The 21,990-nt window shown below is 59.7% G+C and overlaps 1 protein-coding gene across 3 annotated transcripts in view; it reads left to right on the top strand.

Annotated features, from left to right (window-relative positions):
* Positions 1–533: 533 nt before the first annotated feature.
* MYO7A (myosin VIIA) overlaps positions 534–21,990 on the top strand; it is a 65,782-nt gene continuing 44,325 nt past the window's right edge. For all 3 annotated transcript variants that reach the window (XM_054724769.1, XM_008150002.3, XM_054724768.1), the window contains exons 1-12: positions 534–644; positions 5,575–5,727; positions 13,736–13,920; positions 14,435–14,556; positions 14,637–14,779; positions 15,038–15,151; positions 16,237–16,390; positions 18,014–18,090; positions 18,693–18,812; positions 19,514–19,656; positions 20,637–20,847; positions 21,386–21,521. In XM_054724769.1, coding sequence (XP_054580744.1) covers positions 546–644; positions 5,575–5,727; positions 13,736–13,920; positions 14,435–14,556; positions 14,637–14,779; positions 15,038–15,151; positions 16,237–16,390; positions 18,014–18,090; positions 18,693–18,812; positions 19,514–19,656; positions 20,637–20,847; positions 21,386–21,521 — 1,657 coding nt within the window. In that variant the 5' untranslated portion in view covers positions 534–545. The remainder of the gene's footprint in view (positions 645–5,574; positions 5,728–13,735; positions 13,921–14,434; positions 14,557–14,636; positions 14,780–15,037; positions 15,152–16,236; positions 16,391–18,013; positions 18,091–18,692; positions 18,813–19,513; positions 19,657–20,636; positions 20,848–21,385; positions 21,522–21,990) is intronic.

Raw genomic sequence — 21,990 nt, 5'->3', positions numbered from 1 at the left:
CGGGAGACAGGGCAACTGAACCCATATCACAGGGCCCGGCCCAGAGCGCTGTCCCTGTGAGGAACCCTTAGCTACAACTATGAGAATGGACCTAGTTCGGGTGTCCTGTGGGGCTGCTTTAGGACAGAGGAGACGTGGTTTGGGTGCCTTGGTGTTTCTGCCCAAACCTCAGTGAGTCCGCTCCACATGTGTGAGTTGTGGAGCCTCGGAGAGCCGGGCTTGGAACGGGCCCGGGGTCGAAGCTGCCCAGCTGTGTGATCTCGGCTCCTCTCTCCGAGCCTCCGCTTACTCATCTGTAAAATCAGGGCAGTAGTGGCTGCTACAGAGGAGGGGGTGATGACACTGCATCAATGCCCAGCCCAGGGCTGGCACCAAATGGCTTCCAGCAAGTGCAAGTACCCTTTTCTCCCCTCTCCTGTGGTTGGCACAAAGGCCTCTGGTGGTGGTAGGGAGGGGGCACAGGGGTGCGTGGAAGGGGTGCCCGAGCCTCGTCCCTGCTCACCCGGCCTGGGACCGTCTCTCACCCACAGGGGGACTATGTCTGGATGGACCTGAGATCCGGGCAGGAGTTCGATGTGCCCATCGGGGCCGTGGTGAAGCTCTGCGACTCCGGGCAGATCCAGGTGGTGGACGATGAGGGCAATGTGAGTAGTCCCCTCCCTCCCCCATCCCCCTGCCTGGGGGCGGACACAGGCTGACGGGTGACCTGAGGTAGGCGCCAGGCAGTGACCCCCCTCAAGGGGGTGGAGATGGCGCCTGTGCCCTCACTGTCACCTCTCACTGTCCCCCCCCCCCCCGCCCCCATGGAGTTCCCCTCTTCTGGCCCAGGCTACCTGTTCTATGTCCACAAGCACAGTCCATTCTTCCTACTCTTAGGGATAGGTGTCTGCGTGGGCATGTGGATGTGTACGGCGAGGCTGTGGGGGTGGGGCCACCAGGCTGGGAGCTCTTCAGACACCAGTGTGCTTCGGGGTCAGGCAGGCTAGGTTCACATTCCATCCTGCCCACTTACTAGCTGCGCAAGCTTTGCCACGTCTTTTTTCCTCCTGAGCCTCACCGTTTTCTTCTGTAAAATGGGGATAATGGGAACTGTGTCACAGGGTGTTGACCCACAAATGAGATCACACATGGAGAACACCCCAGTAAAGCGAGGGCTTGAAAACGCCCTTGGTCTCGCTCTTTTGGGTGATGGCATCCTGTGAATGCACTGTCCACCCGACTTCCCCTGGGAATCAGCCTCACAGGTTAACCCTTTATCTCCCGTGTCTCCTCTATCCCCTGAAGGGAAGGGACACGGGAAGTGTGTGTTGGTAGGTAGTGAGACTGGGGCTTTGAGGAAGGAAGGAGAGGTGTCAGGAAGGTGCATGGCCTGAACACGTGTGCATGTGTATTGCACGTGTGTATGTGCATGGGGACATGCAGATGTGGTGCAGAGAACAGGGTGGCTGCTTAGCGGGGACATGAGGGACTCAGATTCAGTTCCACCATAATGTGGGTTGCACTCAGTGCTATGCCCAGCGCTGGGGACATAGAGATGGGACTGAGTGCTTGTCTTAGCCTCCTAGTCTGACGGGGGAGAAGGAGGGGACAGCGACTTGGAGCTGAAGGCTCTGCTGGGGAGAGGGGAGGGCTCAGGATGCTGGAGGCCTTGTAGTGGACATGGAGGGAGAGGGGTGTCACTGTTACCCCTGCAGCTCCTGGGACATCCCCACCAGGGTCTGCACAGCCCTTTGACCCCCTTCTGTCGGTGGGTCCTCACGGCATCTGCGACAGGCCAAGTGGGCAGCCACTGTTACCCAGGGACACTGCGGCACAGAGAGGGGCTACGGAACTAGTCAGGCAGCTGCAGGTGATGGTGCTGGGGTGAGGACCCAGGCCCCCTGGCCTCCGTGCACTCCATTCCCCTCCCAACATCTCAGCGGCAACTTGGGGCTCAGGTCCCGTTGAGACCACCTTTTGTCCCCCGGGGTTGGGAGTGCCTGCAATGTCACTCCGGAGGCTCCGGGGTCTCAGACTCCCCGGGAAGCCACGGAAGGGGGGCTGGCGGCACAGACAGGCCCACGAATCTGCCTGCAGCCTTCGGGGTGGGGCCCAGGGACGCTGCCTACGGGCTTGAGTTTCAGCCGGGTCATGTTGCATGTCAGATGGTGTCCCGTAACTGTGTCACCAGATCTCAGAGGTCCCCTCCCACCCGCCCCCACTAAGGCCCTGAGAGTGGGGGGGGGGGGGCTGCATGACTGGCTGACGTGGCGCAGGATGGGGAGGATGGGTTTGCCTCCGTGGAATCGGGTGCCTGGGCTCTGGCCTCCTCGTTCACCAGCCTTTCTCACTCTCATGCCCTCCTCACCCCTGCAGGCCCTCCCTTTTATTCCTCTGTCATCCCACAGACTTCTTCAAGTTGAGGGCAGGGACCAGGTGACTCAATCCAGTTCTCCAGAGCTCAACAAAGGGTGTGCCCAGAGCACGTTGTCCATGGAGGCTTGCTGAATGAATGAATAAGTGATGAATGGAAGGCCTCGTTGGAATCCCAACACTCTGCCTTTGCCCAAGCCCTTCCCATGGCCCGATGCGCCTCCTCCCTTCCTCTCAGAGCCTGGGGTCCCTCTCTCTCTCCGAGCTCAGTGCCAGGCCAGCTCTTTTCCAAATGGGCCACGGTCCCTGCACTTGGCCATGATCTCTCCCTCTCCCTCCCCCTCTCTCTTCAGGGCCAGGCCTTGGTTTCTGCCCTGGTTACACTTCGGTCCGTGTTGTGGGTGGACATTGATCTGAGGGCGCTGCCTCAGCTGGAAAGGGGTGGGGAGAGACTCGGCTCTGCCGTTGGACTGGACAGGCCGCTGTCCCTCCGGAGCGTGACTCCTCGCTGTAAACCAGCGGCCGGCCGTTCTGTCCTGAGGAATTACAATACCCGGCGCTGGCTGAGGAATGCCCTGGCTCCTTTGTAGATCTCGCAGGAGTAAAACAAAGGCCGGCCTTCACTGTACCAATGAATCCTCCCAACATCCCCAAGAAGAAGGGACCGTCGCTCTAATTCCCACTTCGTAGGTGAGGGCGTGGAGGCTCAGGGTGGCAGTGACATGCCCGGGGTTACAGGGTCACGCAGGGGCTGAGTCCCCTCTTCTATCTGTGCTGAATGGTTGGGGGAGTAATTCTGGGCCCAGAGTTGGGGTCGAGTGGGGAAGGCAGACAGCTGGCCCGGGAGTCCTCTCTCTCTGGCCCGGTCAGTGAGAGGGGACCAGGCAGACGGAGTTTTCCACCTGGATCAGCTTTTATGAGGAACAGGGTGCCTGGGGGAGAGGAATGTTCCACTTGGGCCTGGAAAGTCCAGGCACGCTCTTCGATCTCACCGCCCGGCCCATTCATTCCCGGGGAGAGCTGCGGGAGGGCCTGACCCGCATTGAATTGCTCCTGGCCCAGGAGGTGCCTTGAAATGCCAGGGAAACTGGGGTGGGGTGGGCCATGGCTGGCCCGGCCCTGCGCCCCCTGAGGGCCTCGTGCAGGCCACCCCCCTGCTCTGGTCCTGGTCTCCCATGTGAAGTGAGGGGGTTGGGATAGGAGACCTCTGGGGTCTCCCCGTGACCGGGACTTCTGCTTCTCATTCAGACCTGGTCCGCTGTGGCCCCAGCTGGCACCTGGCCCAGTAGGGAGTCCCTGCCATGGTCCCCGTAGGAGGCACCGAGGAGGGGACACCGCCGACAGGGAGCCTGGCCCCCAGGAGCGCCCAGCCTTGGGGCAACTTGGGAGGTCGGGGACAGAGCTGCTCTCAGGCAGTGGCAACCCAGGTGACCACTGCCTTGGAGTGGGAGACCCAGGCCACGTGGGAACCCAGAGGAGGACCGGGGGGCGGGGGGCGGGGCCCAGGTGGAGCATGTGAGGGTGGGCAGCCGTGTCATGGAGGCTTTGGGAACTGGGGAACATCTGAGCTGAGCCTCAAGACTGATGGAAAGAAGGCAGAAAGGACAGCAGGAGCCAGTCACAAAGGAGTTTGGTGACGTGGACACCAGCCCCCCCTGGCCTGGAAGTACAGAGGTCACTGGAGCTCACGCTGGCCCTTGAACGCCAGGCTGAGGAGCATGTGTGGGGGGGGAGTCAGAGAAGCGCCGAAAGCCCCAGAGTGGTGGGATCAGACTGGTGCCTGAGGAAACGCCAGGGGTGGGGGTGGGAGGGGAGGGCTGGAGGGGAGGTGGAGGACAGCAGGGTCAGGGACCAGGTGAGAGCTGTTGTTCCGGATCAGCGGATCAGCGTAGCGGCTTGAGGTTGGCGAGGAGGGCGCTTTAGAGGATTGAATGGGTAGGAGTGGTGACCAGTTGGGTTGGGGTGGGATAGGATGCGGGGGAGGGGGGGCCAGTGCCCAGATTCCTGCTAGCATCTAGCCGCAGGGGCTGGTTCTCCCGGAGGGGACCTGGAGGGGAATCGTGACATGGCCATCACACCTGCTCAGCAAGTCGGAGGCTTGAGCTGGAAGGTGGCGGAGGGTCCTCTTCACCCCCTCCCCAAAGTCAGGTTCCTGCCAGGTCCTGAGGCTCCCAGGGTTCTGGCATTTGGGAGGAGGGAGGGGGCCCCAGAAGTCTGTGGGGGCTTAACTCAGGCTGTGGCCACACCCCAGAGCACAGGTCAGGCTCACTTCCCTGGAGGGCTGGGATTGTGAGAAGGAGGTGCTGGAGACTAGGGGGAGGCGGGAGGTGTGGGGGGAAGAAGAGGGGGGCGGCTTCCAGCACTGGGAGGAAACCTGGGCTTTGCAAGTTTGTTGAGAGTCAATGCTGTTGGCCAGATGCTCCATCGTCTGCCACCTGGTGGCAGCAGGGAATATTGCAGGGAAGAGGAGGGGGAGCTAGAGGGCAGCCTCTGTCCTAGTTCCTGCTTCAGCTCAGTAGTGAAAGCGCCCCTGCTCGCTCCACGTGCATCAAGCCCGTGAAATACACCCCCGATGGGTCCACTTCTCCCCGTCTCCACGGCTGCCGCCCTCCTCCACCCTCCGAGCCTGTGATTTTGCCGTTCCCTGGACCTGGGATTTCCTCTCGTGGGGACTCCCACATCTTACAGGGTCCCTTTCTTATCATTCAGGTCTGAGCTTAGCTATCACCTCCTCTGAGAGGTGGCCCCTGACCACATTGTCTAAAGCGCTCCCCCGGTGGCTCTCCATGCTCTGTGCCTGTTGCTTTATCCCTGAACTCTCTGAAAGTGCTTTTTGTGCATTTGTTTACCGGAGTCTAGACTGGAAGCCAAGGCTTACTCCGAGTATTACACTTTTCATTCCATCCCGCAACGTGACTGGGGGACCCTCATCCCCTTTATGACAACCTTATGGGGCCACAGTCCCTGGCCTGCCTTCCTCTTAGGTCTGTCGAGAGAACCCCTAAGAGGAGGAGGAGAGGCCCCTGGGGGTTGGGGGCGAGCAGGACCATCCTCATGGACTCAAACCTGTTAGTACGGGTGGCGTTTGGCTGCAGAAGAGAACAAAACCCTTAGCAGGGTCGCACGGACTGGGGTTCCCTTCCGTCCAGGGCTCTTCCCCCAGCTGAGCGCAGCCTGGGATGCAGGAGCGCCCTCTGACATAAGCCCCTGTGCCTCCCGCAGGAACACTGGATCACCCCGCAGAAGGCCACGCACATCAAGCCCATGCACCCCACATCGGTCCACGGCGTGGAGGACATGATCCGCCTGGGGGACCTCAATGAGGCTGGCATCCTGCGCAACCTGCTCATCCGCTACCGGGACCACCTCATCTATGTGAGTGCCGCCCCGCCCGCTGCCCCCGGCCCCGGTGCCGCCCAGGGGCCCAGCCTCCTGAGACTGCCAGGCCTGCTGCTGGCCACGGGCCAGGGACCCCTCTGCCTGTGTCCCTGGGGCTGGCTCAGCCTCTCTTTGGGGCCGTGTGGTCTGTGGTTGGGGAAGGAGGCTGCTGGCACCACAGTTCATGTGCCTCCATAGGTCTGGAAACCACCGGGAAGCCGGGGCAGAGCTGGTGACAGGCTCAGTGCTTTGCCCAGAGACAGGGAGCTGCTGCCCCGCCCACCCGGGTTTGCTGTGGGGTCAGGCCTGTATTGGGTCCACAAGGTCAAGAGAGGAGGGGTTGGGAGTCCATATCCTCAGGCAGGGGATGGAGGAGGGAGCGTGCTCCTTGACCCCCCTCCCCCAAACCGCCATATTACACCCAGTCATACACACACCCCACACTCCGCCTGGAAACTCAAGACAAATGGAGACAGTCTCAGCCAGACAGGACTGAGGGTGGGCAGTACCCATCTGATGGGTGCCATCAGAACAAGAAGGGCCCACGGAGATCATTTAATTAGAGGTTCTCACACTGTTTGACCCAGGAACCCTTCATGCTCTTAAAAATTATTGAGGAGACATAGCCGGTTTGGCTCAGTGGATAAAGTGTCGGCCTGTGGACCAAAGGGTCCCAGGTTCAATTCCTGGCCAAGGGCACGTACCTTGGTTGCAGGCTCCTCCCCAGCCCGGGTCCTGGTCAGGCCTCGTGCAGGATGCAACCAATCAATGTGCTTCTCTCACATCAATGTTTCTCTCTGTCTTCCCCTCTTTCTTCCCCTCTCCCTAAAAAAATCAATGGAAAAATATCCTCGGGTTAGGATTAACAAAACAAAACAAAACAAAACAAATTATTGAGGACCTCAAAGTGTGTTTATGTGAGTAATGTCTATTGATAGTTACAGAATTAGAAATTAAAACTGGGAGACTTCAAACATTTTATTCATTCACTTAAAAATAACCATAAAAATCCATTACAAGATAACATATTTTTATGAAAAAGAACTATATTTGCAAAAAAAAGATAATGAGATGAGTGACATTGTTTTACAATATTTTCAAATATCCTTAATGTCTGGCTTTCATAGAAGACAACTGGATTCTCACATCTGCTCTGCATCCAGGCTGATGTTTTAGTTAAAGCATAGGAAGAAAATCTGGCCTCACTGATATGTAGGTGGAAAAGAAAGACCTTGTGGACTTTCTAAAAGTGTCTGGGGGCCCTCAGAGGTCTTTGGGCCACACTTACAACTGCAGATCTACTCCAATAGTCCCATTTTACAGACAGGAAAACTGACACTCCACGAGGTTTGGCCAGGCCCACAGCAGTGCGCTGGGGTCACTGCATGGCTCTGACCCAGCCCCTCCCTCAAGCAGCTCAGAGGTGAAGGTAACTGTGGGTGTGCAGCAACCGGGAGAGAGCGGAGGGAGCCCCCGAGGCCCGTCCCCAGCCCTGGGCAGGCTGGCATGGAGGGCGCGCTCAGGGGGCTGTGGGGTGACCAGTGCCTGGGAGAAGTGCAGAGAAGGTTCCGAGGGATTTGCAGGAGGGAGGTGTCACCCCCAGCTCGGGGAGAGTGGCGGGGCTCCCGGAGGGGGGTGAGGCTGGCTGGTCGAGATGGCATCGGGGAAGGGCACTGCATGCCTAGAAGGTGGAGGCAGGACCAGGCCCGGTGAGTGAGCGGCACGGAGTCGCCCAGGTTGTCAGGACCGTGAAGGGGAGCCAGGGGCTGCCCCTGAGGAATCACGGCAGGGAGCTCTCCCAGCGAGGGGCCCGTGCCCTCAGCTGCTGTGGCCCCGGAGCTGCTGGGAGGCCCTCGGCCACCCTCCCCACGCTGGTGCCTCTGGGGCTTCAGGCTCCCGAGGAGAGGCTGTGTCTGGGCCCTTGGCGTCCACCCCTTGCGCAGGCACAGCAAGCGGCTTTCACAGGGAGCCCTTCGCACTGACAGGGCGTGGGGCTGGAATTCGAGTCCAGGCCAGACGTTCCCCCTGAGGGCCCGCTGGTGACTGCACCCCAGTCGTTGGCAGTCCCCACCTTGCTCCCCTTCCTGGATGGCAGGTGGACACCGCGGGGTCCGGGGCTCTCCGTGGCCACTCGCTCAGGCTGCGTGGAGGCTGGCACTGGGTCTGGATGCAGCAGGGAGGTGCCCACCCGCCCGAGGTCACTGCCAGGGCCATTTCCTGACCCACCCTCCTGCCAGGAGGCTGGGCCCCTCCCAGGGAGGAGCTGAGGGAGGTGGGAGGGGCTCCACCTTGGACCCTGCAGACCACGTCTGAGAATCACCCTGAGGCTGGAGGTGGTCATTTTACACACAGTTTGGTGGTTTTGCAGACAAACTGGTCGCTCTCGTGGGAGTGGGAGGGAGTTGGCTGGTAGACTGAATCAAGGAAAACGGCGAAAACGGGATTCCTGAGGGCTGCGGTGGGTGGGAAACGTCGGAGAGTCCCAGATCAGTGAATCCTGTTTGTGATTGGCTGGCAGCTGGCGGAGAAAGCAGCTGGACATCGTGTCCTTCGGTAGGCTGACCAGGGGCCAAAGAAAACAATCCCAGAGGTCACAGGTTCCCCAGAAAACCCCGGGGCCTGCACCATTTGCCTCATGGGGAGAGTCACTAGTAACCTTTCTGACCCCTTTCCTGGGTGAGGAGAGGCGGCAGGGAGGGGCCAGGGGATGGAGCCGCCTTCCTTCGGAGGCCTGGTCAGAAGACCAAGCCATGGCCCCTGGGAGGCCCCGGCCTTCTCGTCCACGGGCCCCAGATTCTGGGTGTCTGGGAAGCCGTGCTCAGGAACTATAGGGTTCAAGGGAGTTTCCTGGACTTGGGGGCCCCACGGCTCTGCGACTGGGTGGGTGATGGAGGAGGAGAGCAGGGCTCCGAAGAAGCAGCTGGGCCGTTGTCCCACTCAGAAACCGGACCCGTCCCTCACCATGGCAACCCCTGGTCACTTCATGGCTTGGGTTACCCTGGGCACAGCCCCGCACACCCAGGATTTCCTCAGATTACCGCACCGCTCACAGCCATGAGCGGGGGGACTCCCTGTCCCTGACTGTCTGCCCTGGGTTTGCCTGCTCCAGCTGGCCTGCCCCCAGGAGCCCGAGGGACGATGGTCCCCAGGCCACAAGTCAGCCCGGGCACCCCAATAGGAGAGGGCCCTCCGAGGACACCTAGCAGTCTCTCATTGGGTGGCCCAGAGGCCGGGGGCTGTCCCTGGGTTCTGCAGGGAACAGGTGGCAGGGCTGACAGGGACCCAGGACGTCCTGAAGTTGAACAGAGGTCCGGGAGGCCTGGACCCACGTCTTGGCAAGCGGCCTCTGGCGAGTCTCTGCCACTCTGGTCACAGCCTTCCCTCTGGTGCAAAGAGGAGACTCGTGGGTGGGCACCTCTGTGACTCTGGGGAGCTATGTGTGCCCCAGGATGCGTTTGGGTCTTCATGGGCTGCTAAGGTAGAGGCTGCAGGCTGGCATGCCTGAGGGCTTCCTGGGGGAGGTGGAGCTTGAGGTAAAATGGATTCCTGCCACCTCTCCTGGGGGGTATCTCTGGCCCCGGGGAGGCCCCCTGATCTTCCCCTGGGGACCTGGAGGCCCCTAAGGACCTTGTGTGCTGTGTTGGGGCTTGGGAATAGTCCTTATCTGTCCTCCAGCCCGGCCCCTGGCCCCACAGGGCAGGTTTTATTACTGGAGACTTTGAGCAAGAGGCCCGCACTGGGCAAGTGGGCATTCACTGTCTGCTGACTGTGGACTCTTGGAGAGAGAGGGCCAGAGGGCTCGGGAAGCTGTGCTGAGAGCCTTGGGGGATGGATGGGCACTGAGGCCCAGAGAGGAGCAGGCGGGCCTGGTCTCAAGCTAGCAGTGGCGAGCCTCGTGCTTCTCCTACTCCCCCCACCCCCCCACCAGCTCCACAGTCCCACAGGTGCATCCTGAGATCTGGGGAAGTCCAGGTGGGAAAGCGAGAGCTGGGGCTCTGGGCCCAGGTCCCTTGCTCATCCCACTCCCTGCTTATCTGCTGTATGATCTCCAAGTCCCTCTCCTTCTCGGAGGCTCAGTTCTCCCTTCTGAGAGGGAGCGTGACCGCACTTCTCAGCGGCCTTCTGCGGAGGCCAGGGGAGATGATGTGGAAGCTGCGAAGTCCTGCGCCCAGCGGGGACCTTCCCATCAGGTGGGGTGTCCTTGCCCTTCTGCGGGGGCGGGTCCTCTCCCTGAAGGAAGAGGCCTTGTTTTTATTGTTTATTTTGAAATGGGTATACGTGCTACAGATTAGAACGTTTTCCTTCTGCCTCACAGAGAACCACTATCCTCCAGTATACACAGGGGACTGGTGCCAGCACCACCAGTCAATACCCAAATCCATGGGTGCTCAAATCCCTCATCTAAAAAGGTGTGGTGTTTGCATATAACCCAGGCACCCCCGCCTGTACACTTTAAATCAGCGGTCGCCAACCTTTCGGACCTCACGGACCACCAGTGGTCCATGGACCACTAGTTGGCGACCGCTGCTTTAAATCATCTCTAATAGTACCCAATACAATGTAAATAGTTGTTGTTTAGGGAATAATGACAAGGAAAAAAGTCTATACGTGTTCAGCTCAGACCCAACCACCACTGGCCAACTGCATAGTATGTTAGCAACAACATAACTTTTTCTGAATATTTTTGACTCATGGTTGGTTAAATCCATAGATGGGGAATCTGCGGATATACAGGGCTCGCTGTATATGTGTATCCTATATAATAAAACCCTAATATGCAAATTGACTGAACAGCGAAACGACCAGCAGAATGACTGGTGGAACGACCGGTTGCTGTGACATGCACTGACCACCAGGGGGCAGATGCTGAATGCAGGAGCTTCCCCCTGATGGTCAGTGCGCTCCCACAGGGGGAGCGCTGCTCAGCCACAAGCCGGGCTCACAGCTGGCGAGCACAGCGGCGGTGGTGGGAGCTCTCCTGCCTCCGCTGCAGGTGGGCGGTAAGGAGCAAGGGATCCCGGACTGCAAAAGCCCTGGACTGCAGACAGAGAGGGATGTCTGACTGCCGGCTTAGGCAGACATCCCCCGAGGGGTCCCGGACTGCGAGAGGGCGCAGTGCACGAATTTTGTGCACCAAGCCTCTAATATATATATATATATATATATATATATATATATATATATATACACACATATATATATATATACTAGTAGCCCTGCACACAAATCCGTGCAGGAGTAGCTCGATGCTGCTTGCCTCAGCTGGCCAGCCAACCCACTGCCGCTCGTAGCTCTCTGCTGCAACACATAGCTCGCTGCCTCACCCTGCTGTAGCTCCCTCCGCCCCTCCGCCCACCCTCATAGCTTGCTGTCCTGCTCCCTCCTGTAGCTCTCCGCTGCCCGCTGTAGCTCGCTGCCCCACCCTCCTGCTGATCCATGATCCAGTCATTACGCGGTTGGCCGTTATGCTTCACGGCATAATGACCATTTGCATATTACACCTTTATTATATAGGATATGATATGTATATATATGATATAAAATAATGTGTATATACAATTAAAAATGTTTGTCTATGATGGTAACATTGCCCCCATACTGTTCCGTGCTTTTCCACTGGCCACATGTCCGGGCCATCCTTCCCGTCAGCGTGGGTGGGGCTGCCTCAGTGTTGCTGACAGGCCTGTCCCCTGAGCTCCCTTCCCTGCTTTTTCCTGGGCAGCAGGGACTGTCTGCGCCCATTAATGCAGTCACTCTTTCAGTTAGTCGGGAGCATTTGCTGAGTGTCCCGCGTGCTGCGCAGGGTGTAGAGGAGAGCGAACCAGAACCAGAGAGGAGTCAGGTGGGCCCAGGGAAGTCCCGGGGTGAGCTGTGCTGGGGACACAGGCGGTGCCGGCTTCCTGCGGGCCCTCTCAGTGTGGACCGGAAGGATGAGCAGCCGTTAGCTGGGTGAAGGGGCAGGGGATGGCGTGTGGGGCTTCCACCTGAGGTGTCTAACATGGACGGCGCCTCTGGCTGAGGGATGGGGCTGGTGAGGGCCAGGCTCGGGGTCTGTGGGCAGGGACAGGAGATGGACTTTGTCCTGAGGCTGTGGGAAGCCGCCTGAGGGTTGTCAGGAGGGGACGACATGCCCAGATTGTTTAAAAGCTGATCCTGCCCTCAGTGGACAGTGTGGAACCCGGGAGCCCAGGAGGGAGGTGCTTGGCCAGCAGGGGGTGGCCATGCGGATGGAGAGAGGGGGGCTGTATGCAGGAGCGGGAGGTGTGGAGGCAGCTCCCGGGCCCTGCTCTCCTGGTGAAGGGTGGTGGTGGCATGTTGGCAGAGCGGGGAGGCTGAGGAGGAGCCGCTTGGGAGGGAGAGGAGGTCTGGTCTGGACAGGCCGGTGGACGTCAGTGGGGACACCCAGGGGGCAGGGGACTGAGGGCCTGGTGCTCAGGAGGGCCCAGCGGAGAGGCCAGGGGAGCCCTGGTGGGAGGAGCGGGCGGGGCGGGGCCCCAGGAAGGTGCTCCCGGGGTCTCAGCAAGCCCGGGGCCTCTGCCATTGCCCCTGCCCCACCCGGTCACGGACCGGCTCTCAGACCACCTCTGTCTGGCTCCCCGTTGACTGAAATTAGGTCTGAAATACCGTCTCTGCCTGCGGCCTCTGCCGCAGCCGTCCCTCGGCCCACAGCTGCCGGGCGGCCTTTCTCCCAAATGTCATTCCCTTTCATGCTTCCATGCCCGATTCTCACTGGGAGACCTGCTCCCCCCTCACCTCCTACCGCGAGGAACTCTCGGGGGTCCTCCAGCTCCCAGAGCCCCAAGCGTTCCCTCCCCGGCCCCCCGGGTGGGGCTGTCAGCCTCCCCGCCCGCCCCAGAGAAGGGCTCTTGAATGACTGCATGAGCCAGCCTCACGCCACGCCAGGCGGGAGAGCGTCGTGTTTTAAGGGGGTAAAGGAGAAAGGAAGGTGGCGCTTATGGGCAGCCGCTCTGCACCAGGATATGCCCTTTGGTCTTTACAACAGCCTGGGAGGTAGATGTTAACCACCCCCCTTTAAAGTCGGGGCTGGGGTGGGAGGGGCGGAGGAGGGAGAAGTAACCCTGGGCGCTTCACTGTGTTCTGGTGGCTTGTTGTCCCCTGAGTGGCGGGGCCAGGCCCACAGCGGGACGTTTTGCACAGGTGGCCATGCTGGGCCCTAAGTGGGGAGCCCACAGAGAGGGGCCCGGAAGACCCTCTGAGGGGCCCCTGGCCCCTGAGCCTACAGTGCCCAGGATGTCTGGAGGTGCCCTGTCCCCAAGCTGCAGGGACCTGGCCCACCCAGCCCAACCACACCCCCTAGCCCTGTGGTCGGCAAACCGTGGCTCTCGAGCCACATGCGGCTCTTTGGCCCCTTGAGTGTGGCTCTTCCACAAAATACCACGGCCTGGACGAGTCTATTTTGAAGAAGTGGCATTAGAAGAAGTTTAAGTTTAAAAACATTGGCTCTCAAAAGAAATTTCAATCGTTGTACTGTTGATAATTTGGCTCTGTTGACTAATGAGTTTGCCAACCACTGCCCTAGCCCCTTCAGCTCCTGTGGCCTGGTTCCTTTGTTCTAGAAAGGTCCAGCTTAGAATTCCGCTCTAAAAGTGCGGGCTGCAGGGCTGGGGGGCAAAGGTGGGAGCCAGCATTTGAGGAGTCCCTACAGTGCGCTATGAATTTTCTCTCATTTTCATAAACAGTTGATTTATGCCCATTTTACAGATGAAGATAAAGAAATCAAGGCTCAGAGACCCTTTCTCCCTCTCTCCTCACTTCTTTCCTCCCTTCATCAAATGTCCCTGACACCTCCTCTGAGCCAGGCCCAGTGCTGGTCTGAAGACCCGCCCCCCATCACAGGGAGGCAGGATTCTGACACCAGAGCCTCGTGGCTCCAAAGTCGGTGCAGTCCCTCCCGGAGGGATGGAGCAGACAGAACCTGAGGGCCTTCCGGAGTCAGAGCTCCCACACGGGCCGCGGTGAGCGCCCTGGTCTTTGTTACCCGCAGACGTACACCGGCTCCATCCTGGTGGCAGTGAACCCCTACCAGCTGCTCTCCATCTACTCGCCAGAGCACATCCGCCAGTACACCAACAAGAAGATTGGGGAGATGCCCCCGCACATCTTTGCCATTGCCGACAACTGCTACTTCAACATGAAACGCAACAGCCGTGACCAGTGCTGCATCATCAGGTGGGCGGCCCGGCCCCAGAGTGGCGGTCCAGGCTTAACCCCTAGAGCACTAGCTACGTGCTCCTGCTAATGTCTCATAGTATAGAGAATCACCTCCCCTCTCCCAGGTCTTAGATCTCTGTTAATGCGACCAAAGCTCATGTTCGCTTTTGGGGCCAACCTTATTTACCGCTGGCTCCTATTAAGTTACGGTCCGTTGAAAGCTCAGGATCCTGTTCTTTCTTGGGCAGAGGGTAAAAGGACAAAGCACGATCCAGCGTCTAATACGTGCCATGCTATATGGCAAGTAGGGAGGGAGGGGTGTGCATGTCTGAATGAAGGGGAAGGAAAGTAACCTCTGGTGGTGGCAGAGCAATGAACTCCTCTAGCCGTTCCCGCCCTGGAAGGTCTGTATTGTCAGCCCGTTACACAGACCGGGGAGGGCTCGTCGGGGAAGCAGCTTGGGCTGACGCGCTGTGAGGAGGGGGACAACACACGGTGACAGGCCCTGCCTCTCTCTGGGTGTCCTCTGCAGCGGGGAGTCTGGGGCAGGGAAGACAGAGAGCACGAAGCTGATCCTGCAGTTCCTGGCGGCCATCAGTGGGCAGCACTCGTGGATCGAGCAGCAGGTGCTGGAGGCCACCCCCATCCTGGAAGGTAGGGCCAGGGGCCTCCGGGGAGGGCTGGGTGGCTGGGTGGGGGCTGACCTGGCCCGTGACCCTCTACCCACCCTGAAGCATTCGGGAACGCCAAGACCATCCGCAACGACAACTCGAGCCGCTTCGGGAAGTACATTGACATCCACTTCAACAAGCGGGGAGCCATCGAGGGCGCCAGGATCGAGCAGTACCTGCTGGAGAAGTCGCGCGTCTGTCGCCAGGTGGGCCCAGGCCCGGGGCCAGGGCTGACCCTCACAGACCCCTAGCCACAGTGCCGCGTGGGACTCGCGCGTCCGAATAGCCCCCGTTGCCCCTAGGCTGCTGCCTGCTCGCGTGCCCGAAACCCGCCATGGAACCCCCATGGGAGCTTTTCCCCGGAAGCCACTTGTTCAAACAGCAAGCCCTGTGGCCGGGCTTCCTGACTGGTTCCTGGCGGCCTCCTCCTGCGCTCCCGCCCCAACACCTGTCCCCGTTTTCAGGCGCCTGACGAGAGGAACTACCACGTGTTCTACTGCATGCTGGAGGGCATGAGCGAGGACCAGAAGAGGAAGCTGGGCCTGGGCCAGGCCACCGACTACAACTACCTGGCTATGGTGAGGCCCAGGTGGGGCATCCGGGAGGGGGACAGCCACCCAGCTCTAGGCCGGGCGGGTGGGAACTCCCACGTGGGCTTTCTCCCATCCTCCCGCCTGCCCCAGCCCCAGCCCGGCCCACCCTGGGCTTGTGTGTGCCCTAGGCCTGTTCCCCATTGGGTACACACCCGCTTGCACACACATCTAGACAAATTCTCCCCACAGACACACTTAATGTGTGTAGACGTGCCAGACCCAGGGACACACACACACACACACACACACACACACCCATGTGTGCGTGCACACGAACCCGCCTGTACACATACACTGAATTAGTGTAGTTTTAAAGACGTGAGGACTGGGGCCTCTGCCAGGCGCCCAGGAGTGCAGGATGCAGGGCACTGTGCTTCATGCCTGAGGGCTCGCTGATTACAGGGCTCTGTTGCCCGCCTCTTGCTGCTGGCAGGCCACCGAAGAGAAGTGGGCCAGGCCATTGCTACCACACAGCAGGCTGGCTTGGGGGGCACCAGCTTCCTTAGTCCCGGGGAGACCCTAGGGCTGGTTGCCTGGAGATGGGCTGAGCCATGTGGGCACAAGTGTGGGCAATGGCACCTGAGGGATGTGGGACAACGAAGGTGCATGTATGTGTGTTGTAGGTGTAACACGTGCGCATACACACACACACACACACACACACACACACACGGGTCTTACAGGCACACACCATGGGGCAGCCCCTGCCAATGCTCCTTCCACCCCAGGCTGCACCCGGTGAGGGGTTCAAGTCCCTGAGGGTGGGCGTCCATGGGTGGAGGGGAGCATGGCAGGGCCTTGGTGCTGTGCCTGCCAGGCGGGGTGATGGGCCAGGCCTGGCGTCAGTGACCCAGCCCCTCTTACTCACGGGAAAGGGGCACCCAGGGTTCCAGGCGAAGGAGATGTGTTCCTGAGCCGCCCACGTGGGAGCTTTCTAGCCTTCCTGGGAGTCACGGTGCCCGTTAGGTGAGGTCGGTGCCCGGAGTCAGGCTGCGAGGCTGGGCAGCGAGGGTCCCCCTGATGTCCCCCTGGTTCCCCCCGTCACCCGCTCTCCCCCTCCTGCCCACCAGGGTAACTGCATAACCTGCGAGGGCCGCGAGGACAGCCAGGAGTATGCCAACATCCGCTCCGCCATGAAGGTGCTCATGTTCACGGACACAGAGAACTGGGAGATCTCCAAGCTCCTGGCCTCCATCCTGCACCTCGGCAACCTGCAGTACGAGGGTGAGGGCCCTCAACGGTACCCCCCTCCCCCAACCCTGTGCTGGATCCTAGAGCAGCATGACCCCTAGCCGTCCAGGGGGTGCTGGTGGCTCCGATTCTGTCTCAGCATGTGTCTTCTTTGGGAGAATTCACCTGTGGGCGATTTGAACAGGTCCCCTAGCCTCAGGTGTGGTAAACTGTGCTGAAATTCCCCTATAGAGATGTACGGATAAAGTGTAATGGGGGATAACTATTGGCTCTTTATTTAAAATTATAGATAGATAGATAGATAGATAGATAGATAGATAGATAGAGATAGAGAGAGGAAGGGAGAGATAGAAACATCAATGACGAGAGAGAATCATAGATCAGCTGCCTCCTGCACACCCCCTACTGGGGATCAAGCCCAAAACACAGGCATGTGCCCTTGACCGGAATCAAACCTGGGACCCTTCAGTCTGCAGGCCAACATTCTATCCACTGAGCCAAACCAGCTAGGGCAGTGGTCGGCAAACTCATTAGTCAACAGAGCCAAATATCAACAGTACAATGGTTGAAATTTCTTTTGAGAGCCAAATTTTTTTAACTTAAACTTCTTCTAATGCCACTTCTTCAAAATAGACTCACCCAGGCTGTGGTATTTTGTGGAAGAGCCACACTCAAGGGGCCGAAGAGCTGCATGTGGCTCGCGAGCCTCAGTTTGCCGACCATGGAGCTAGGGCACTATTAGCCCTTTAAAACCACTTCCAAATTTGGTTTCTTCTTTAAGGTCAGGTGTCTTAGAGAGGGAGTACATTTTTGAATTAATTCATACTAAGGTACGAGTGATTAAATAGCCATCTTCAGAAAAGGGGAGAGCTAGAAAAGAGACTATGTTCACTCACCTAACACTCCCTGGTCACTACTGTGTGCCAGGCTGGGAGATGGTGCTCTGCGGCAGGCACCGAGCTCCATTTTGCTCTTGCCCTTGGTACCCAACATGGTCCCTCGACTGAGTAAGAGCGTGAGCTTAAGTCGAAACGGACCCTCTTGGCAAGTGTTTGGTGAATGAATGAAGAATCCCAGCTCTAAGAAGCTCACAGTCTAGTGAGTCTTAAAAGACGAAGAGAATGCATAAATACGTGGAAAAACAAATCGATGTTCCCGCCCCCCCCTCTCAAAATCAATTCTTAAAAAGAAAAGAAAAGACTAAGAGATGAAGAAAGAGTACACCAGGCAGAAGGAAGAGTTCGTGCAAAGGCTCTGAGGCCCGAGGAAGCATGTGGGGAAGGACAGAGAGCACCAGGCACTAAGCCAAGCAAGTTCACAGAACCTGTCTCAGAGGAGCCACGGATTGTTCTGGGAGTCTGGAGTGAAGGCTGGGGGGACGGGGGAGGCATGACTGCCCGTGTCTGATACCTGGGTGCCAGGCGTAGAGCCAGGTGTTGGATACACACGGTTTCTAAGCTCATGGTGCCCATAGTTCATGATGAGAACATTCATCCCACATACATTGACCAGAGAAGCTTTAAATCAGAGTGTGGTGTCCTCCGTGGACAGGGCGGCCCCCTGAGCGCAGGCGTGGCATCCGGTCCCCTTAGACTGCCCCCTCGCCCCCGTGCCCACCCTCCCCTGCCTGACGCTGTGCCCTCTTGCTGCTGACAGCCAGGACATTTGAAAACCTGGATGCCTGCGAGGTCCTCTTCTCCCCGTCCCTGGCCACAGCTGCATCCTTGCTCGAGGTCAGTGCCCCGTCTTCTGTCCCCTCGGCTGTTTTTGTTTCTCTCAGAGGGACAGTTTTGACCTCAGGCCCAGGGGCTGAGCATGTGGGGCCTAAGGAGCTGGGACCTCTGCTTGGGGAAGTTCTAGAAATTCAACACGGAGAACCCACGATGCACAGGATCTGTGCCGGGCACGGGTCCCTAGGAGGAGTAGAGCCCAGAGCCTGGCTTAGCCCAGCTGGTCCTGGGAGCCGCAGGGACTTAGGGGACCAGGGGTGGGGGCCCCGAGTGAATCAGCTTGTCAGTCTTTTAGCAAACGCCAGGCTCTGCCCTGGTTTGGAAAACGGCGATGAATAACGCCAGAGTAAGAGCCAGCCCTGGGAAGGGCAGGTAACATGCCGAGGGGCAGGCAGGGGCCGTCAGAGAGCAGGTCCCTCCCGCAGCGCTGGGTGGGCTGGCGGCTGGGAGGATTGGCTGTAGGGCCTGGGGAGGGCATTCTCAGTGGAGGGAACAGTCTGGGGGAGGCCTGGTTGTGAAGAGGGAGGGGTTCTGGGTGCGGTGGGAGTTCTAGGGAGGGACCGGCTGGCGGGTGGCTGGGTGAGCTCCCGATGTCGCCCCACCAGGTGAACCCCCCAGACCTGATGAACTGCCTGACCAGCCGCACCCTCATCACCCGCGGCGAGACGGTGTCCACCCCGCTCAGCAGGGAGCAGGCGCTGGATGTCCGCGATGCTTTTGTCAAGGTGGGCGTGTGGAGGGGCCCCCTGCTCTCCCCGCCCCTCCGGAGGATGGGGTGTTGACGGGCAGGAGCTGAGGGGTCCACAGAGCTGGTGGGCCTCTGGGCCATGACCCCGACCTGCCCTTGGACCCAGGCTCCAGCCACTGGCTGCCTTGGGCTGAGTCCCACAAGGGGCTGGGAGTTGTGCCCCCCAGAGGCCCTGCCCTCTGCCCTGGCCTGCTGTGATCTCCAGCCCCTTGGCCCTCATGCTGGGGCGTCTTCTTTGGAAAGTCTCTCTGCTGTGCTGCTCTCAGCCAGGGGCACCCTCTCTGGTCTCTTTCAGGAAGAAAGGCTGGGTGGGCGGGTGGGGTGCCGAATCCTGCCTGTTTCCACAGTCACATTTGCTTGCTGTCCCTGCTCTAGGCCCTGTGCTGGGCTCTGGGGCCCCCAAGGCATCCAGAGCTGATGGGGAGACAGAGACGGGCGGAGAAATGGGAGTCAGAGGAGGGCTCCCCACACCCTGAGGTCAGGGAGGGTTTCCTGGGGAGCTTTGAAAAACGAGTAGGAATTGTCCAAGCAGAAAAGGGTGCTCCGGGCAGGGGAACAGCGTGAGTAAAGGCGTGGGAGTTTCAGAGCTTGCGACCCCGCGGAAGGGGCCGGAGCGAGGCCTGTCTCCCTGCGAGGCGGTGGCTGGGCCGGGGCTGATGCGGCCGCCCTGCCTCTCAGGGGATCTACGGGCGGCTCTTCGTGTGGATCGTGGACAAGATCAATGCCGCGATTTACAAGCCCCCCTCCCAGGACGTGAAGAACTCTCGCCGGTCCATCGGCCTCCTGGACATCTTTGGGTTCGAGAACTTCGCCGTGAACAGGTATCGGTGGGGCTCTGCCCTGCGGGACTTTTCTCCCACAACACGGACAGGCAGGCCGCGTCTCTCCCTTTAGGCTGCATTCGTCGCCCCACACACCCTGCCAGGCTGCTGGGAAATTGGACTCCAGTCGTCCCCGTGGGCCCTCTCCCCTTCCTCCCCATCCCCTCCAGTCCCCGGGCCGGCTGAGGCCAGCGAGGAGGGGGTGGTGGTGGGGAGGGGGGAGGCTCTTATATCGTCACGGACACTCCAGGCCCTGCTGCCCATCGGCCTGTGCCCAGCTGTCAGGTGCCCGGAAGCAAGTGAGGCTGGGCCTGAGCCCAGGTTGAGATGGGGGTCTTGGCCACACGTGGAGGCCCACCCTCTTGGGGGGCCGTGCGGGCAGACGGAGGGCACAGGCCCAGGTGGCAGGAAGCCGGCCCTGCCCCTCTTCCTAGCTGCGTGACCCCTGGCGAGTCGCTTCAATTCCTGTGATGTTTGGATGACTCGAAGCCCTCCCCACACCCGCCGAAACGCCCACGTTGAATTCACCGGGTGTCACCGGGAGGGCGCTGAGTTGGTGGCTCAGCGATGTCAGCCGTCAGGGCTCTGCTTCCAAATCTCCCCAGCCCCCTCCCCAGTCCGCTGACACGCTGGACCGCTCCTCCTGGGCCACCTGCCCGCCTTGGCTCTTCCCCTCCAGGCGCTCTGCCTGGGGCTGGAGCCCACCTGCCCGCCCTCCCCGGGGCCTGGCCATGCAGGGGAAGGGTCCTGAGCCCCGGGCCCTGGCTTTAACTCTCCCTCTGACTCACTGAGTGACCTTGGGGGGAGAGGGGATGCTTGGCTCTCGCTGGGCCTTGGTGTGCTCTCCTGCACATGAGGGGGGTGGACATGACAGTCCGGCCCCCCGCAGACGTGGAGGCAGACCTGGGCCCCCAAGCGGTGGAGCAGGGCCTGAGAGACACCCCCTTGTCCCTGTGTTCACTGTGCGCCCCCCTCCCCAGCTTCGAGCAGCTCTGCATCAACTTCGCCAACGAGCACCTGCAGCAGTTCTTCGTGCGGCACGTGTTCAAGCTGGAGCAGGAGGAGTACGACCTGGAGAGCATCGACTGGCTGCACATCGAGTTCACCGACAACCAGGACGCCCTGGACATGATCGCCAACAAGCCCATGAACATCATCTCCCTCATCGACGAGGAGAGCAAGTTCCCCAAGGTGGGCCTGCGGGGGGCGGGGGAGGGGCGGGAGGGTTGCATCCTCCACACCCAGCCTCCAGCCTCCGCTTCCCTCGCCTGCACAATGGGGCTAATGACACCCGCGCTCAGGGTGGCTCTGGGCCAGTTCCAGTGCATTCACCTGGCATTTGGAAATCAGTACCATCCACTGGGTCCTGCACCAAACGCCGAAGATCTGAGCGTGCAGCTGGCACAGAATGGGTGCTCCAGACACGGACGAGGCCTTGGAGTGGGGAGGGCCTGTGCCCAGGGCTTTACTCCCGGGAGTAGATTTTCTAAACTGGAATGTGCTATCACGGTTGTGTTGATCCACTTCACCCACTTAACCGATGGGGGAGTGGAGGCTCAGAGCGCTGCTCTGTGTGCTATAAATAAAGGGAGGAACGCTCTTGAGAAAGACAGAAGAGGGGGTGCAAAGACGTGGGGCAGGACAGGCAGGGGGGCCTGGTGGAGAGTGGGGGGAGTGGACGGTGGGGCAAGTGGGAGAGGAGGCCCGACAGCTGCCTCGGTTCCCACAGGGCACGGACACCACCATGTTGCATAAGTTGAACTCACAGCACAAGCTCAACGCCAACTATATTCCTCCCAAGAACAACCACGACACCCAGTTCGGCATCAACCACTTTGCTGGTGTCGTCTACTATGAGACTCAAGGTACAGGCGGGCTGGCCAGGGCTGTCTCCTTGTCTGTGCCCCTCCCTCCCTCACCCTTCTCCAGCCCAGGACAGAGACACCAGGGCCTGCAATGCAGAGTGGAAATGGTGGGATCAGTGCTTTTTTGTTTGTTTGTTTTAGAGATTTTAAAGTATTGTAGTAAAATATCTATAATAATAAAAGTGTAATATGCTAATTAGACCAGACAGCCGAATGACCTTCCGGACGTCATTCCAGACAAAGCCGCAGCAGCGGGGGCCAAAGCAGAGGCGGTTAGGGGTGATCAGGCAGGCAGGCGAGCAGTTAGGGGCGATCAGGCAGGCAGGCAGGCAGAGTGGTTAGGGGCTATCAGGCAGGCAGACAGAATGGTAAGGGGCGATCAGGCGACTGGCAGGTGAGCAGTTAGGAGCCAGCGGTCCCGGATTGTGAGAGGGATGTCTGACTGCCGGTTTAGGCCTGATCCCGCAGA

Source organism: Eptesicus fuscus, chromosome 13, assembly GCF_027574615.1.
Source record: "Eptesicus fuscus isolate TK198812 chromosome 13, DD_ASM_mEF_20220401, whole genome shotgun sequence".
Lineage (NCBI taxonomy): Eukaryota > Metazoa > Chordata > Mammalia > Chiroptera > Vespertilionidae > Eptesicus > Eptesicus fuscus.
This window is presented reverse-complemented; position numbering and strand designations above follow the sequence as displayed.